The 17,192-nt window shown below is 47.0% G+C and overlaps 3 protein-coding genes across 3 annotated transcripts; 1 reads left to right on the forward strand and 2 right to left on the reverse strand.

The window, feature by feature from the left end:
• Positions 1–190: 190 nt before the first annotated feature.
• Positions 191–9,036, reverse strand: npc1l1 (NPC1-like 1). Its single transcript, XM_084024727.1, has 21 exons — positions 8,908–9,036; positions 7,911–8,072; positions 6,914–7,828; positions 6,307–6,600; positions 5,950–6,173; positions 5,771–5,871; positions 5,525–5,697; positions 5,302–5,430; positions 4,688–4,870; positions 4,486–4,600; positions 4,114–4,379; positions 3,924–4,013; positions 3,634–3,824; positions 2,960–3,087; positions 2,747–2,876; positions 2,143–2,198; positions 1,898–2,048; positions 1,591–1,822; positions 1,396–1,509; positions 938–1,100; positions 191–864 (listed from the first exon to the last, which is right to left on the reverse strand). Exons 1-21 carry the CDS (start codon positions 8,947–8,949, stop codon positions 644–646), a joined length of 4,080 nt encoding a protein of 1,359 aa, XP_083880853.1. The 5' UTR covers positions 8,950–9,036; the 3' UTR covers positions 191–643.
• A 3,112-nt stretch (positions 9,037–12,148) lies between these two features.
• LOC311023320 (non-POU domain-containing octamer-binding protein-like) lies at positions 12,149–13,894 on the reverse strand. The gene has a single exon (XM_084025077.1). The coding sequence runs from the start codon at positions 13,764–13,766 to the stop codon at positions 12,438–12,440; it is 1,329 nt and encodes a 442-aa protein (XP_083881203.1). The 5' UTR covers positions 13,767–13,894; the 3' UTR covers positions 12,149–12,437.
• Positions 13,895–14,161: 267 nt separating this feature from the next.
• Positions 14,162–17,024, forward strand: pold2 (polymerase (DNA directed), delta 2, regulatory subunit). The gene is made up of 11 exons (XM_084025896.1): positions 14,162–14,297; positions 14,467–14,699; positions 14,785–14,906; positions 14,991–15,114; positions 15,236–15,350; positions 15,483–15,681; positions 15,780–15,860; positions 16,116–16,273; positions 16,354–16,481; positions 16,585–16,686; positions 16,790–17,024. Exons 2-11 carry the CDS (start codon positions 14,474–14,476, stop codon positions 16,948–16,950), a joined length of 1,416 nt encoding a protein of 471 aa, XP_083882022.1. The 5' UTR covers positions 14,162–14,297; positions 14,467–14,473; the 3' UTR covers positions 16,951–17,024.
• Positions 17,025–17,192: the final 168 nt, after the last annotated feature.

Here is a 17,192-nt window from a genome sequence, read left to right on the forward strand (position 1 = left end):
CACGAAAAAAGTAATATTTCAGTATGTCGAAAAAAGTCACGAAAAAAGTAATATTTAAGTATGTCGGAAAAAGTCATACAAAATATTTTAGCATGTCAAAAAAAATGTGATGATGCAGACTAGTGTGTACACAAATAACTTACAATGCCAAATGTTTAAACACATTTAATATTTTTCAACGATTGCACATTTTTACAGAAATGCCACCATCCTGCTATTGTAGAAACTTTCACATGAAAAGTTGGAGTGTGGGTTCATTTAAATCACTACTAAACAGTGCTCATGTGAAACATTCACGCATACAAAATAATTACATTAAATACAAAAAAACAAAATGACTTATTCAAGAACATTGTAAACTTCCCGTCCTGTCAAAGACGGACCTTGTTTTTTCCACACGTTGAGGCAGGAAGGTTGACTCTCGTTTTCAACGGTCCACTCTTGCATTGCTCAGAAATATTGCACAACTGTGCGTTGCTGTCTTTCGGTCCCACCGGCTCGATTCTGATTGAGGTACAAAGTTAATGATTTCCACACGGAGCCAAAAACACAAGACTTCTCGTTTCTTTTCCCGCGTCCATCTTTGTTCAGTTTGTTCCAGAGGTATTTGTTCAGCGGAGCTTTAAAAAAAAAACATAAAAGCTCAGAAACGGTCAATTCTCTCCTCTTTCTCCTCCTTGGTCTCTGACGGTCTGCTGATGTTGGTGGAGGCCTTTGTGAACCTTGAATCCAGATACAGCTCATTGTCCTCGTAGCTCATGTTGTTGTAGACTTGCCTCGTGTCGTTCCTCAGCTCCAGCTCCTGGCTGGCCTTTGCTTTCTCCTGCTGAAGCTGCAGCAGCTGTGCTTTATTCACACCAGGACCTGAGGAAAAAAGAGATTTCTGGTGTAAAACCACCTTTGTTGCATGAAGCAGCTTTTATTGAGAGGCACATACCGAAGTAGCTGAGCAGCACAGGGAGGAAGACGAGTCCGTGAGCCATCCCCAACAGAGTGATGACCAGGTTCAGTCGGAAGAAGAAGATCTGGATGAGCTGTGCTTTGGCGAACGCCAGCACGAAGATGCCTGGCAGGTTGGTCATCGCGACACCAGCGAACACCTGCAGGGTGCAAAATATAACACATGTATAAGAAATATAACAGCTGCTACTGAATGAGTTTATTTTAATCATGTGTTTCTCAGATTTCAGCTTTAAATCTGCGAGTGTGACCACGCCTCCAATCCGCCAGGGGGTCTGTGTTCTTGGTCTTGCAGGATCTGGGTCGTCAGAAGATGAACCACACCAGGTCCAGGTGTGGTTCAGAGGAACGCAGACCCCCTGGTGGATTGTCAGGGTCGTCACGGTGACGGATTACATGCAGTTCCTGCTCCGGGTTTCCTTCTCGTTGACTTACCGCACTGCCCATGTTGGCCGTGGCCTCCTTGGCTCTTTCCACATGCGTGGCTTTGGTGCTGAGTGCAAAGGATCTGGTCATGTGAGACACAAACTCCACGGAGATGCCCACCGCCTGCAGGCCACACGGGGAGAACGTAAGTCAGTAAAATACCAAACAAACAAAGTATTAAATCCCGACGGTCATCGTTCTTACCGTGACCAGATTGATGAGGGCCACGGCGTTGTAGTCGATGCCCCACAGCGTCATGACGCCCACGGTGTCCACGGTGATCATGATGATGGTGATCAGGTTGAGCAGACCGGAGCGCAGGTCCAAGCCCAGCAGCAGGCAGCAGACCACGAAGGTGGGCAGCAGACACAGGGAGATGTTGAAGAGCCCCTCCGGCACGATGGTCAGGTACTGCTCATAGAAGACGTTGGTCACCCTGGAAAGGAATCCCAGTTTAATGGCGATCACAGAGGAAATAGTCAGATGGTATTCTGGGTAGAAGAATACGTACGTGTAAGGGAACACTTCAAAGTCCTCTGGGGTGCCGTTTATCAGCCTCATGCCCATGGTGATGTTGTGTGCCAGCTCTCTGGCCTTCAGCAGCGCCGCCGTGAAGTCCTGGGAGTTGGACAGAGGCGTGTGGTAGGCCATGAAGCGGGAGGCTGGGAGCAAAACAAGGATGGATGAAGGTTCACCAACGGTGTTTCGGTTTAAAAGACGTTTTGGCTGCTCGGAGGGGGATTTGAGACGACTTACCGATAATTTCTCCGCTCTGATCTTTCACCACAGCTTTGTCGTAGGCACCGAGGCCGCTGTTCGGAGAGATGGCAAGCAGTGAGAATGATGCTCACGCAAGCATGCAAGTTGTTGTTCTGATGTTTTTGTTGTTTATGTGTTGTAAAATGTGTCGTATATAGAAATTAGCTTCTAGCTGAATCCTGCATATTTACACGAAGTGATGCATTCTCACCAAGTGTTCATCAATCAATATGCATTGTTATCTCAAAATAAAAAATAAAATAAAAAATAAAATGAAAAATGAAATAAAAAATGTAAGAACAAATAAATAAAAATTATATATATATTTTTTTTTTTAAATTTAAATAAAAAATAAAATAAAAAATAAAATAAATGTTTTAATTGCATCACAAATAAGGCATCTATTTTTATGTGAAAAAATCCTAAATAAGAAAAGATTTTAAAAAATAATTATCATGCATTTATAAAGTCAGGCTCTATTTTATAATTTGATAGCTAGACGGCTTTTTCTGGACGCTCGTGATGATATTATCCCGATAATGTAAATTCACCACGATCCGCTTATTGTTGTTGTTGTTTTTCTGCACGCTATGACACACACCCTTTGGGGCACTGCAGGTCGGGCCTGTTGCCCAGGAAGTCGGGCAGGAAGCGGTTGAATTGATCAACGGAGGGCCGGAGGACGCCGTCCGCAGGAGGAGTCATGCACTTCCGGGGACAGAGGAAAGCCGCTGTGGAGACACGGAAGCAGAGGAGGTGTTAATGAAGGCGGGTCGTGTGAGTGAATTTCACAGTGAAGAATGTAGATCCTCACATTGGCTCGCCGGACAGAACTTCCCGGCGTTCGGGCCGAAGGCGTACAGACGACAGCATTTGGATCCGGGGTTCAGCCAGTCGATGAAGTCATCGACCCAGGAGTTAGCAGGGATGGCCAAGTAGGACCTGCAGACCACAGGGTCAGAAGGTGAAACACAGACGTCTCATTTCTTATAGTCGCCAAATATAAGAACTTAAACAACAAGATATTAAATGGGCCAAAGACTGGTTGATATTCGGGTGCACTGTGATCAATATCTCTGTCTTTATTCCTCTGAAGGACATTTTGAGATATCCACTTTAGCAGGATGTTCAATCGTCGTCTGATTCCCGGTTTACGAGAAGAGCATTTCCGCTTTGCCAGTGAACGGTAAGTAACTAATGCTGCCATCGATAAATTAACGCGATAATCCTCCTTATCTACAGGTTTTTGGTGTCTTTATCGCCTCACTGGCATTCATGTAACCGAGTTTATCATTAACTGATCTGATTGGCCAGTATGTAAGAGGTTGCTGCTACGATATCATGAGGGTTCAAGGATCTGTCAAAATAATAATGTGAAGGACGAAGGCAGAGGAATTGGCTGTTGCCGAGCAACCACTTGTTGTTGTGACTCAGCAAAAAAAAGGTATGTAAACGTCTAGTTCCTCCCGTCCAGGATCTGAAACTCACAGTTCAGGGTGGTTGGTGGCGTACTGGATCTTCTGGGTGAGCGAGAACTGATCGCAGCCCACGCTGGAGCAGACGGCGTTCATGCCCTCCACGGTGGTGAAGTCGAAGCCCTTTTTGGTGACAAAGTAAACAGGGACTCCCACCTCAAAGTATTTGTATAGGTATTGGAAGTAGTCCAGCATGTAAGAGCCCTGCAGCGAACAAACAGAACCATCTCTGTCAGGTTACACTGGAAGAGAGGAGTGGTCAGGCCTTTCATTTATACATATATATGTATGAATATAGCTGACCTGAGGCATCGCCAGCTCCTGGTCCAGACCCACTTTCACGTTAAACATGAGGAATATGGATCCACAGAACATGAAGATGAAAACCACCATCTGAAGGGAACACGGGACAGAATGCATTCAAATATCCAGTGAAAAGTTTTATGAAAAGTGTTTATGTTCATCTCAGCAGGTTGGGGTTTAGCAGCTGTACCACTGTGATCCTGGTGTAGCGGTGCAGCAGGACCGGGGCGTAGTACTTCCTCATGAGGGGCAGCAGGAAGCCCTCGTTTGGCTTGTTGGGCCGCTGAGTCGACACGGTGACACAGCAGAGCAGTTCACAGCGGTCGTTGTCTTGGCGACGGGCATCCAGGGACAGCAGCGCCACAAACGCCGTCATCTGGAGGGCGAAGTCCATGATCACGGCCAGAGCGGCGTACAGAGCGAATGTCTTCACTGCCGGCATGGTGGACAGGGCCCCTTGGGTGGCAGACAGCACACGGGTTAACAGGTCAACGTAATGGTGCTTTCCTACACGCCGAATGTGTGAGAAATCGGATTGTTCTGTTTGTGCAAAAGTTCCTACCCAGGAAGAAGCAGATGGACTCGGAGAGGCTGCACAGGAGCATGCTGGGAGCTACGTTTCCAAGGACGCGACCGATGTGCTCCTCTCTCTTCTCTCCGGGCCTCCGCACATCTCTCTGAGAGGAAGGAAGACATGGGTGACGTCACAAAAAAAACAACATCTTTACAACTTCAGCAACACCCGACAACGAAGAACCACACACCTGGTACTCCAGAACGAAGATGAAGATGTTGTCGGCTCCGACGGCGAGCACCAGGAACGGTACGACCTGCAGAATGACCAGCGACGAGGGCACGCCGATCCAGGAGTAGAAGCCCATGGAGGTCAGCACGGAGCAGCCGACCACCAGGATCCCACCCAGACCCACTAGGAACTTGGAGTCCACCTATAGGATGATATATATGATGAGATAAGAATGACACGTTCAACTTGGTGAACCTTTTTTCTCCAGACTGTATCATCTGTATCGTATAACTTCATGGCCAATAAACCTATGTGCGTCGCCATGGAGATAAGCTCCATACAGCTGACCCAGCCATACGACTGCAGCCTCTCCTTATCTCACGTATGTGTGATAAGTCACCGTGTCATCAGTTTTACTTTCTTGGTGGGGATTAGCGTATCCACAGCACGTTGTATACACAACACCATGCTTGTGACGACTAAAGGAAAAGTCAGGGGACTCCTAAAGTCTGTGGGGTTCATCCTCTGGGGACCATGACAGCCTGTACAAAGATTAAAGGCATCCAATAATTGTTGTACTAGTCTGGACCAAAAGGAGTGGTCGGACTAACTGGTAGTTTCTGAAGTTCTTACCAGTATGCGTCTCCATGACGAGTACTCCCCCAGCGCCACAGCGATGTAAACAAAGATCACAGCGTAGCTGATCATGAAGATGGGGATGTCCTCGGCTGTGGTCCGATTGATCTCATCCTCCAGAGACCTCTGTAGGACCGAGACAAGTTAAGGATTAGGGGCAGAAACAGAGGAGAGAACTCAACGCAATTGTGGTTTTTTTTTTTGCATGTTTTAACTTCACCTCTGCCATGTATGCAAAGGTGAAGTTGGCGGCCGGGTTCTTCTGGTAGTCCTGGACGATGTTAAGGAACTCCGTCTCCCACTGCAAGGACACTTTGAACTTGGGGTTGGTTCGAGCGTAGTTGTTGAGGGAGAAGGTCAGGATGAAAGCCTCAGCGTTGGTGTAGTCTTCATCTGAGGAAGAGCGAAGGTGTTCAGGCGAGCTGGGTCATATTTGTGTTGTTACTGTTTTAAGAAAGTTACTCACTCTTGTAGCCTCCGACAGCCAGGAAGGTGAAGACCGGAGCTCCGTAATCGGCCATGCAGCTCATACGTAGTTTAGTGATGTCTTGGAAGGACAGGGGAGAGCTTGGATAGAGAAGGGAATGTTGTGTTAAAGAGCGATCGCAGATCAATCACAGATTTGTCCATTTGATGAACCCTTACTTGAGGCAGTAGATCAGGTGATCTCTCCAGTCCACCTCTTTGGTCACCCCCAGCTCTGTCATGTTCACCTTGGCGTTGATGTTCTCCAGGCTGTTCTGGAAGTACTGTGGCAAGCTGTTGACGGCGCAGTCCGTCAGGGAGGGGTTGGACGGGTTCAGCGGTGCAAAGCACACGTCTTTCAGACTCGCGATGCGGTTCAGATCCTCGGACCAGAACTCAATGTTCTAGAAACAGCATAGAAGAGACATTGATGTGTCAAAACATGATATAATGTGACTATTAAGTCAAGCTGGACCTCATACTCTCAGAAGCCTCATAATGATTGTCAACTGTCAGTTGGGATTCTGGGCTCTTTACCTGGATCCGGGTCTGGAGCTCCAGGAGCTCAATGATGAGATCTTTGGACACAAGCCCGCTGAAGTTCTGCTGTCCGAACAGCAGAGAGTCGTAAATGTGTCCCTTTCTGCCCGGCGCCGTCAAGATCAGCTGGTTGGTCCTGAAGAAAGGGTCGAAGTGAGCGTCGTGGAAGTCCTTCTCCTGGCGGGCACGGCTGTCGGGGGCCGACCACAGCTCGACGGGGTCCGTGGTGAGCTGGATGGACTTGAGGCCGGCGGAGAAGACGGCCACGACGATGGCCGACAACAAGAGCACCTTGGATGGAGTTCAAATATCAACAGTTGAAAACAAGGCTGCTTTTTTCTTGAATCGTGTAGAATTTGGATGTGTTGAGACCAAATCTGAGCACGCAATAAAGTCAGAAGTGTTCAAATTCTACACACAATTTGCTTTAAAGCGACATTTGTCTTATTACAAATGAAAAGATGAATTTTTGAGCTATAAAATTCAAGCTTGCTCGATTTACACACTATTTTGTTACAGCCTTACTTGATCTGGGTGGATCCTGCTTTCTTTCAGTTAGTATTGTAAGACTTGTATTCTACTAAAATGCTTTGGTGTAACTAACCGTGAGAGGATAGGTGGCCATGAGGGTTCCCCAATGGCAAAATTCTCTGCTGAGAAAAACTTGAGCGGCCATGCTGTTCCTTTCGGCGCACGTCACCTCTGACGGATCGATGAGCTGCTGGGTCACGTGATTGCTGTTCTGGTCTTTGCCTTTTCCCTTTCTCTTTCCTTTCTCCTGGTCCTTTCTCTTCTGAGACCTCACCAAGTATAACACAGAGAGGTAGAAGAAGAAGGTGAATATCAGCAGACAGAATAGGATGATGGAAATCACGAGAAAGCCGTCCGTCCCCAGAAGTCTGAAGGGGCCGGGGGGTATCGGAGGAGGCGGCATCTTCGGGCATGACTCTTGGCAGTCCTGGCAGGAGCAGACCTGACCCCCGGACGGTGTGATCTCGTTGCACCTCAAGGCACGTCCATTGTAGGGGATCACACCCTTGGGTACTCCCTCGGTGTCCCCATCCTTTATTAGGTTGAACTGTATGTCCAGCGGAGCCAGGCCGTTGCTGGAGTCTCCCTGGAAGTCGAACCAGCGCTGGGGGTTGCACAGCTTGGCGCCGTACCGGCCGCACATGGTGCCGACGGCGAAGCCTCCCGTGGCGGGGATCCTGACGCTTTTGCACGACTGGAAGGAGGCTTCAGCGAAGGTGGCACTGAGGAACGCCTGGTAGCCCACCACGACCTCCTTGGTCAAGTTGTTGTTGTTGGTGATGTTCATGACCCTGGTGACATTTACTGTCTGGCTCTGGTTGGGGCTGCAGGTGTTGATGCAGTGCAGGTGGGCGAAGTTCTCGGCGCAGGACGGGCAGCGGATCAGAATGGCCTTGGACAGCGTCAGACTCATTTCCAGGGAGGACAGCTGTTTGAGCGAGCAGCAGGCGAAGGTGTTGCCCTCGCCGCGGTCCAACATGGGACACACCTGCAGCAAGAGGTGATGTTTCAATAAACTCACAAACACAACTTTTTATAGACAAAGAAGAAGTGAGGGGGGGTCTACGGACCGTTTTGAGTCTCTTGTAGTGGTTCCCCTTGAGGTGTCGGGCGCGGCTGTAGTCGTAGCAGGGGACGGTGGGAGGGAGGAGGGACTCTTCCACCAACGGGTTACGACCACACTCCTCGTAGAAGGAGCAGAAGCCGGGCTCATGTTGGGCCGCCGACAGCACCTGCAGGGTTTTTACAGTCGGAGGAAGTCACATGACGCTTCAAGTGAAGAAGAGAAGCATCTATTCAAATATTAAAATCACAAGCTGCATCTGTGATTACGGAAAAGGACAACACAATTTGAGATTTTCATATTAAACTAAGTCCTGAATAATTATCTCATTAGAGTTGCATTTTTATCAAAACTTGAAAATGGATGATTACTTATCCAAATGACTTTAGATCTCCCCTGTTCATATGTATTTTTTTTAAAACCTGAGTGTCATTGTTTAAAGATTCACATCAGGTTTTTTTTTACTTATTATGAATACATGTTATTATTTTATGAGAACTTTTAAGTGTATGGAAGATTTAAATGCCAAAAATAAACACATCCACCAAACAGATAAAAGTGAAGTACAATAAACATTGTAACATGTAGACTGCATTCCATGAAATGAATTATGTAGACACTTTACTGTGTGTAGCGTATTAGTTTGGGCATTTATATCTTCCGTACCGTTGAACTCCGGAGTCACAGAATTGTTTTTTATCTGAGGGACTTTTCGAGGTAACTTTGGCTTCGGTTCAAAGAAGTGACACAGCACCCTTTGACCTTTACGATGCTTTACTGCCGAAACAAATCCAACCGTTGTCCTTTTTTACGGTTACCAACATCTGGAAATGTTTATGTTTTAAAACAAAAAGCAAGTCCATGTATTCCCGGTTGCAGATTGTACCTTTTTGTAAAGACCTATAAAGAGTTTTTTTAACCCTGGAGAGTGACAATAAAGCGATGTGAGGTTTTTACTGGACTGGAACGAGTCCTGGTTCTGGAAGAAAGAGGTCCAAACTTACCATACAGGTCAGAAAGGTGATCAGGGCGGCGATGCGGACCATGATTCCCGAGAGTCTTTCAGCAACACAAGAGTCCACAGGTAGAGTCTGGTCCTGGAGTGTGTTTGAATCTCTGCTGCCTTGCTGGAAGATACATGAGACTACAGTGAGTCTCTCTACCATCCAACGGCAATAGAGACGTGGGTCACCACCACTCCTGTGATGTCACACCTTTCTTATCTGGTGTGATGCGGCGGCTGGCCAATCACGGCCGAGGATGACTAAATTCCTCTGTACGATAATTAACATGGGAGATTTCGATTGGGTTGTCGGGGAAATCCGAAAGAGCAGGAAGAAACCGCACGAGAATCCGAAAATAACAACCGCACCCAGGTCTTCGCTTCGTGTATCATTTTTATTTACTGACCCTCTGCTACTGCAACACACACACACACACACACACACACACACACACACACACACACACACACACACACACACACACAGCTGAATCAGATCAATCCTGGACTTTAGACCAGATCATCTGGGTTTCACTGCTGTGGGGAGAGAGAGAGCTCCAAACATGTTGTTTTTAAATAAATAAAACATGACTAATCACTTCCTGGATCCCGTCCTACAACATCAGATCAACTTTGTAATTGCGTTGTTATGGCGTGTCAAGGTCACGGCTGAGATAAGGCGTTGGGCCGAGGCTCCACGATCATGCCACAGGTGCATCGGAGCCATCGGGGCGAAGCTGATAACGTGTCATTTATTGTCTTTGTACAGCGAGGTGGTTGTGCAATGAAATTTTGCTGTGTAAGAAAAACAGAAAAAAAGCAAAAGCATATGAAATGGTGCAGAACGAACTTCTCACAGCTTCTTTATTCCCTCTTATGCATGTAACAGTTTGTCGGCCAGCAAACCGAAAACAGCCAACAATTTATTTAGATTCTTATTTAGCTCTTGATGATTTTATTCCCACTCGTTTATTATTATATTGATATGATCCCATGAGGAACACAGTGACCTGGCACCCATTCCTCATCAATCTCATTCATGCAAAGGGCCATATATTATTTATTTTGTTTACTAAATTCAAATTTTAAAAAAATGCAGAAATATATGATTTTAAATGCACAAAAAAATACATTTTATGAAGACGAATAAGTCTGACAATGTAACATTAACACAATCATGCAGGCCTCAATTATTATGCATTCATTATTACGTATATATAAAAATAACTTTAAATTTAAGGAATAATTGGTGACAAATATTTTCTTATGTATTTAAAAAAACGTAAAAATGCTGCATGTTGTGATTTATTTATTAGTCTGACAAGCGTTACCTTAACCTTAACAATTATCACGTGTGCATTTATTATTACGTATATACAGTATTATGTAGACACAGAATTTTAAATTGAAGGAATAATTGGGGACATATATTTGCTGAATCATTGAGAGATATCTTACAGGAGGGAGAATGTCTTCAAGGTCCAGAGTGTTTAAAAAGGACGACTCCAGATCAGATTAGAGACCTTGAGATCTCCCCTCCAGATAAATCACACGTTCCCCTCTTTACGATCCGAGTCCTTATCCATCATCATTTATGGAGCTCTCATTGTGCTGGCAGGAGGTCTTGACATTTTGGACTCCGATACAGGTGAAGGGTAGTTTCCTCAGAAAAACCTTCGCTATCTGCTGAATCTGTGAGAGGGTATAAAACCATCGCGTGATGGAGATTAAAAACCTGTATCTTTAAGATTTCATTTGAAATGTTTACTTGGTTTTAAAGATTTGAATGATCCTCTCGATATCAGAGGTTTTCGGAACTGTTTTCTAAGCCGAGGAACTCACTTAAATAGGAAATCATTTTAATACAACTTTTCATTTGCATTGTCATAACATCATTTTTTTTAAAAGCTTTGTTGGTTTTTACATTATTTTTTACACCTGTTTTTATTTTTTTATCATGTTATTGCTGTAAGCTTTAGTCAGTGTTACTTTAGCCAACATGTCATTTATTGTTATTTTCTTTTTCTATGTTTGGGCTGCATGATGAGACCGAAGGATTCTCAAATATCTGCCATTTGGCATCAGATTGTCTTTCATCAGGCAACATGAAACTGTTTGTCTATTATGAAAGCCTTCGGTCAACTTTGTGTACAAACACCGACTTTCTCTGCTACTGTTTGGGTTTCTACCTTATTTCACTCCACCTGGACTTCCTTCGTGAAACTCAAACGCTGGAGCGTGACATGCAATCTGCACTGAGAACAGCATTAAAGATCTTTTAATGTGTTGAGATTGATGAACTTTGACCTTTGAACTCTCAGACAATGAAGTAATTTGCAGAGCTGCATATTAAATTCAAACTCACTGTGTTTTCACAGTGTGCTGAGCCTCATCTGCCCTATTTAAGCCAGAAAAAAGGAAAGAAAACGTGCCTGAATCAGAGCCTCCTCCTCCTGCTGCTCTCTTATAATAGACTCTGTTGTCTCAGCGGTCTGTGAGGTGGGACGTTTCAGGACACTGTTCATATATAACGTTGTCACTGTGCAGGTATGCAGGTGTCACTGCCCTGAGTGCCAGACTCTCTTTGATAACTCTCTCTCTCAGCTTCCTGCTAGACTAAACGGCGGATGAGTCACTAAACGTCTAGTTGTGTAGGTGGATGGAAGCCGGAACGATGGCACACCTTTAAGCACCAGGATCATCGGTTACACCTGTGCTCTCCCTTCCATCAAACACAGTAACTCGTGAAAAGCTATTGGTCGTTCTGCTCGCTGACATCACAGTGACACCGACTGACCCTTTCACAAAGGTATTGCAGGAGCGTCAACACAGCTGAGCCAAATCAATATGTATCAATCAGCAAGACAGATTTTAGGTATTGACAATAATAAATCATGTCAACATGAAGCTGTGCTTGCTCGTTACCTTTAAGCAGCGACCCGTAAACTCCCATTAGGTACGGCTGTGTGGAAATGAAAATCTAATTACAGCTTGTTCTTTATTTTGCAGCCGAAGGAACGGACTGGACTGTTATTGACGAGACAATATATGCGGCCTTGGATCTGCGTTTCAGGCCATTGACTCATCAGCGTTCATTAAATCAATACTCTCATTGATGGCAGAAACCCAGCTGACAGCTGTGACTACCAGGAACCAGGAGGAGACCCGCCCTGTGATGACAGGAGTCCATCACGCTGCTCTGAAACACATCCAGAAACCTTAAAACGTCAAAAAACAAAATCTTCAGGGAATCATGAATTTATTCCAGAAAAAGTCAACATGTCCAGGAAAGGAACACTTTCTATCCCTATGAAAAGTACAGTGAAGGTGAAAAGTAAAACACATGGCTCATTTGGAGTTAGGACATTTTAGTACTAAAGACGTTAACACAAAAAGGTACAAATAAAAAGGTAGAAAAAAAATAATAATTCATGCAAGTTTCCAAAGATCAAAAAAGGTTAACACTCACTACCTGAACTTTAAAATACAGTGAGTGAAAATGGGGAGGGAGGGAAATTATAACGATGTGATTCAAAATCTGCGTTGCTTGTTAGGTCCATAGTCTCCGGGTCCAGGGAGGCCTCGGGGGAAGCCGCCCTGGCCTCCTCCCGGCATGTTGTTGTTTCCCGGCCCCGGCATCATGGCGGCGTTCTCGGCAGCCATGCCGGCGGGCCCGGCAGGGCCCGAGTTGCCGCCCAGCGAGTTTCTGTTCATCCCGTGACCGCCCATGTGCATCCTCATCTCCTGCTCCCTGTTTTCGGCGAAGTTGCCCCTGAAGCCCTCCTGCTGCCTCTTCAGCATCTCCTCGTTGCGCATCCTCATCTCCTCCTCTCTCCTCCGGCGCTCCTCCTCCTGCCGGATCTCGGCCTGCTTCCTCTTCTGCACCTCCTGGTTGTGGAGCTCCTCCATCCTCCGCAACTCCTCCTGCCGCCTCAGCAGGTCCTGCCTCATCAGCATCACCTGGTGCTCGTGCCGGGCCGCCTCCATCTCGGCCTCCAGCTTCTCCTGGGCCTCCTTCATGTTGCGGTCCACCATCTCGTACTGTTGCTTCTCCATCTCCATCAGGGCCTTCCAGCGCATGGCGTACTCGTACTCGAAGGAGCCCGGCTGGGCGAACCGCGGCGGCTGCTCACGCTCCTTGTGGTACTGCTGGTTCTTGTTGACCAGCTTCTCCGACAGACCCTCCTCTTCGTCGAGCTGGTCCATGGGCTCCACTGTGATGGGTCGGGGGAACGCTGTGAGGACGTAGGCTCCATCACTGCACTTATCCAGAGCCTTCCTCGCGGCTGGCTTCGAGGTGTACTCCACGATCCCCTTCCCCGTGGGCCTCCCTCTGTCGTCCACGATCACCACGGCTCTCTCGATCTGGCCGAAGACGGCGAAGGCCTCCTCCAGCAGCTCGTTGGACACAAAGTCGGGCAAATTTTTCACAGTCAAAGCGGCGCCGTGCGTTGCGAACCTCACCCGGATGGGACGACCCCTGAACGGAGCATCGTCCAGCTCGGCCCGAGCGATCTCCGCTATGATTCGGGTCTCCAGCCGGATGAAGCCGAACCCTCGTTCCTTGTTGATGAAGATTTCGCTGGCCTTGCCGTACTTGTCGAAGAGCTTCTCGAGGTCCTCCTCGGTGATCCCGGTCGGCAGGTTGCCCACGAACAGCCTGCTCCGCTGGGTGAAGGTCTTCTCCCCGGGCTTTCTGAAGCTCTGCAGGTCCAGGGTTAAGGCCTCGTTGGGGTTGTGGGGCTTGGTCGACTCATTCTGATCCGGGTGCTGGCCGTTGGAGTTCGGTCCTCCGGGTCTTCTCTGGTCCCCCGGGCGGTTAGACCCGTGGTTCTGATGTGGGCCCCGGTTTCCTTGCATTATGTTTTGGAGGGGGGTTTAGGGGGGGGACGAATTAAAACCCGAGTCGACGAATCGCTCGACAAAAACACACAGAAAAAACCTACTAGCAGAGAGTAGCACACAAAGAGCAGCGAAAATGGCGACTCTGCGTGCTGCCGCGACACTATTGTGACCTCACTTTAGTGCGACGCACGTATTTGAATCGGTGACGTTGCCTCCGCGCGACGAAGAGAGAAAAATAATTTTAAAAAAAATTAGTGAAAGCTCGCATTACATTATATGTGTTGTTTGTTTGTACACCGTTGCATATTACATATTAAAATATTTTTAACGATTAATTGTAAAAAAAAAAAAATGTGTATATCTTTTTTTCCCCCCCGTTGTGCACATCTTCTCGCGAGACTAGGCGTTCACGTTGCGCGAGTGATTTCGCGGGAATTGTATATTTTGGTCGCTGACAAGGAACAGAATCAGGTGATATCTCCAAGATATAAGTTGAAACCAGGTTTAAACGGATAACAGTTGGATATTTACGCCCCCTCTTCTCAGGTAAGGTCGTTAAATCTGTTACAGGAGCGATATTTTTATTCTGGCAGAGCTCAGACAGCACTAGCTGTCATGACGAAATTTAGGCAACAACTATTGAAATACTAGCTTAGCAAAAAAAAAACACACCACGTAGTTTTTCTACTAACCTCTCCCGCGTCTCTGCGTTCAGGACCGTCATGTTCTCCGACATGAGCGCCCAGAAGCAGGGCTCCTCTCTGCTCTGCCGCCCCGCCAACGAGGACCAGGGCCCGGTGTTCGAGAGGTCGGCGCCGGCGTACACTCCGGGCTCGGACCGCTACTCGGTGGGCGAGCGGAGCTTCAGTCGCCAGTATGCTCATATCTACTCGGCACGACTCATGGAGATGAGGCCGCTGCTGTCAGAGAGAGCCCAGCAGAAATGGGGTGAGCTCAACACGTTTTGACTTACATTATTATTTTGTTACCCCCCCATGTATTTTTATTTATTTATTTTTTACCTCTATTTCAGGATCAGATGTGCTTATCAGGAAGCTGTGTGATCTTCAGATGGGGGAGCTGTGTTGCATTGTGGGAACCTTGTTCAAGCGCATGGAGTTGCAGCCATCCATCCTGAAGGAGATCAGCGAGGAGGTCAGCAGCTAAAAACACCTACAGCCTCAGAAAAAAAATGGGTGTCATGTAGATCTCCATACATCTCTTGTTTCTCCTCTTCAGCACAACCTGCTGCCTCAGCCGGCTCGAGCCAAATACATCAGCGAGACGGACGAGCTGATTCTGGAGGATGAGCTTCAAAGGATCAAGCTGGAGGGCAAAATTGACAAAAACAAGTGTGTCACAGGTCAGGATTTTTCTTGAGGGGATGAAGAAAGATGTCACTATCAGACTCAAGGATGTCTTTATCAGACTTAAGGATGTGGACGGGTCTCTTGAATGGCGTCTCTTCCCCCCATCTCTCCCAGGTAGTGTTATTGTGATATATGGAGCCGAGAAGAATGACGGGAAGTTCACAGTGGAGGACTTTTGCATGGCTGATCTTGCTCCGCAGACACCAAGACCGACGCTCAGCTCCGACAGGTACACACACACACACATACACACACACATACACACACACATACACACACACATACACACACACACACACACACACACGTTCCCAGCTGTTTGTGATCATCGATTCTAAAGCCGATGTCTGCCGCCATCCAGGTTTGTGCTTCTGGCCTCGGGACTCGGTATGGGCAGTAGTCATGCCGACAGCATGCTGGGGCTACAGTTGCTCGTTGACATGGTAACCGGTCAGCTTGGTGACCAGGGGGAGCAGAGCGGGGCAGCGACCATTTCCAGGGTCCTACTGGCTGGAAACCTGCTGAGCCAAAGCACCCAGGACAAGGACGCGTCAACGAAGGTAACTGGAAACTATCTCTTATTAGATTTTTACGCTTTTCAGAGATGAAACAAACATGGACTGGCTCACTTTAAAATCATTTATTTGTGTTTGTCAAGCCCAAGTACCTCACCAAGAAGACTCAGGCTGGCAGCGTGGAGGCCGTTCGTCTGCTGGATGAGCTACTGTGTCAGCTGGTGGTCAGTCTGCTTCGCCCTCTTTGCATTTATATACATTTTAAAACATGTATTTTGTGCAATATGAATGTATACTCTGAGTTTGCCATATTGTTTACACTGTGCTTGTGGCTATCCTGTTCTGATTATTCGATCCGTACACAATTTCCTAGTTGATTTTCCTGAATATTTACTTAATGTAGATACATCAACACAGAATTTGTTATGGAGGGGTAGAAGATGTTATCTGATCACCCGCTGTTCATCACTCTGTTCCAGGCCTCGGTTCCAGTGGACGTAATGCCGGGCAAGTACGACCCCACCAACTACACCCTCCCCCAGCAGCCTCTCCACCGCTGTATGTTCCCCTTGTCCACCGTGTACCCGACACTTAATTTGGCCTCCAATCCACACCAAGCCAACATTGACGGAGTGAAGTAAGCATCACCGTATCTTCCATCTTGCATTTAGCCTTGAATTCCAAGCAATGTTTAAGACTGTGTGTGTTTCCACTAAGGTTCCATGGCACATCAGGCCAGAATATCAGTGACATTCAGAAGTACAGCAGCATGGACAGTCACCTGGAGATCCTGGAGGATACGCTACGACTCAGACACCTGGCCCCGACAGCCCCCGATACTCTGGGTCAGTCAGACATACAGAATCATACACACAGAATCAAACGCGAACCTCCCGGCTGACATCGACTCAAACAAGTTGACACTGTTTTCTGTTCATTTTGTGTCAGGTTGTTACCCATTTTACCAAAAAGACCCTTTCATCTTGGAGGAGTGTCCCCACGTTTACTTCAGTGGCAGCGCCCCGACCTTCGATTCCAAGCTTGTCAAAGGTCAGGATGTGATGATAGTCTTTTACTCTAAACAGACATTATTATAGGCTCTATTATTCCATTTAACTTGTTTTCCCTTTTACCTTCCTTCTCCTCCGACCAGGTCCTGACGGCCAGGAAGTCCTTTTGGTTACGGTTCCAGACTTTAGCAGCACCCAGACAGCATGTCTGGTCAATTTACGCACTCTTGCATGTGAGCCCGTCAGCTTCTCGGCCTTCTCCGCTGACGACGACGAGGAAAGCGAGATGAACGTCAGCCACTGAGGGTTCACATCTTGGACACCAGCGGTGAATATTCAGACCAATTCCTCCCGACTACAGAGGCGTCACGGCAACACTAGGTCAAGATTTACACTCCTTACGACAGTGATGCAGTATGATGGGTAATCAATGTCTTTTTAAACTGCCTTATAAGGTGACTTATTTTTCTGCAAGCGATAAACAGCACTGCTATTCTAGTATTCTACTCTTAAATCAGTGTTCACAAAGCTGCTTGAAAAAAAGAG

This window comes from Eutrigla gurnardus (assembly GCF_963514095.1).
Source record: "Eutrigla gurnardus genome assembly, chromosome: 13".
In the NCBI taxonomy this organism is placed as follows: domain Eukaryota; kingdom Metazoa; phylum Chordata; class Actinopteri; order Perciformes; family Triglidae; genus Eutrigla; species Eutrigla gurnardus.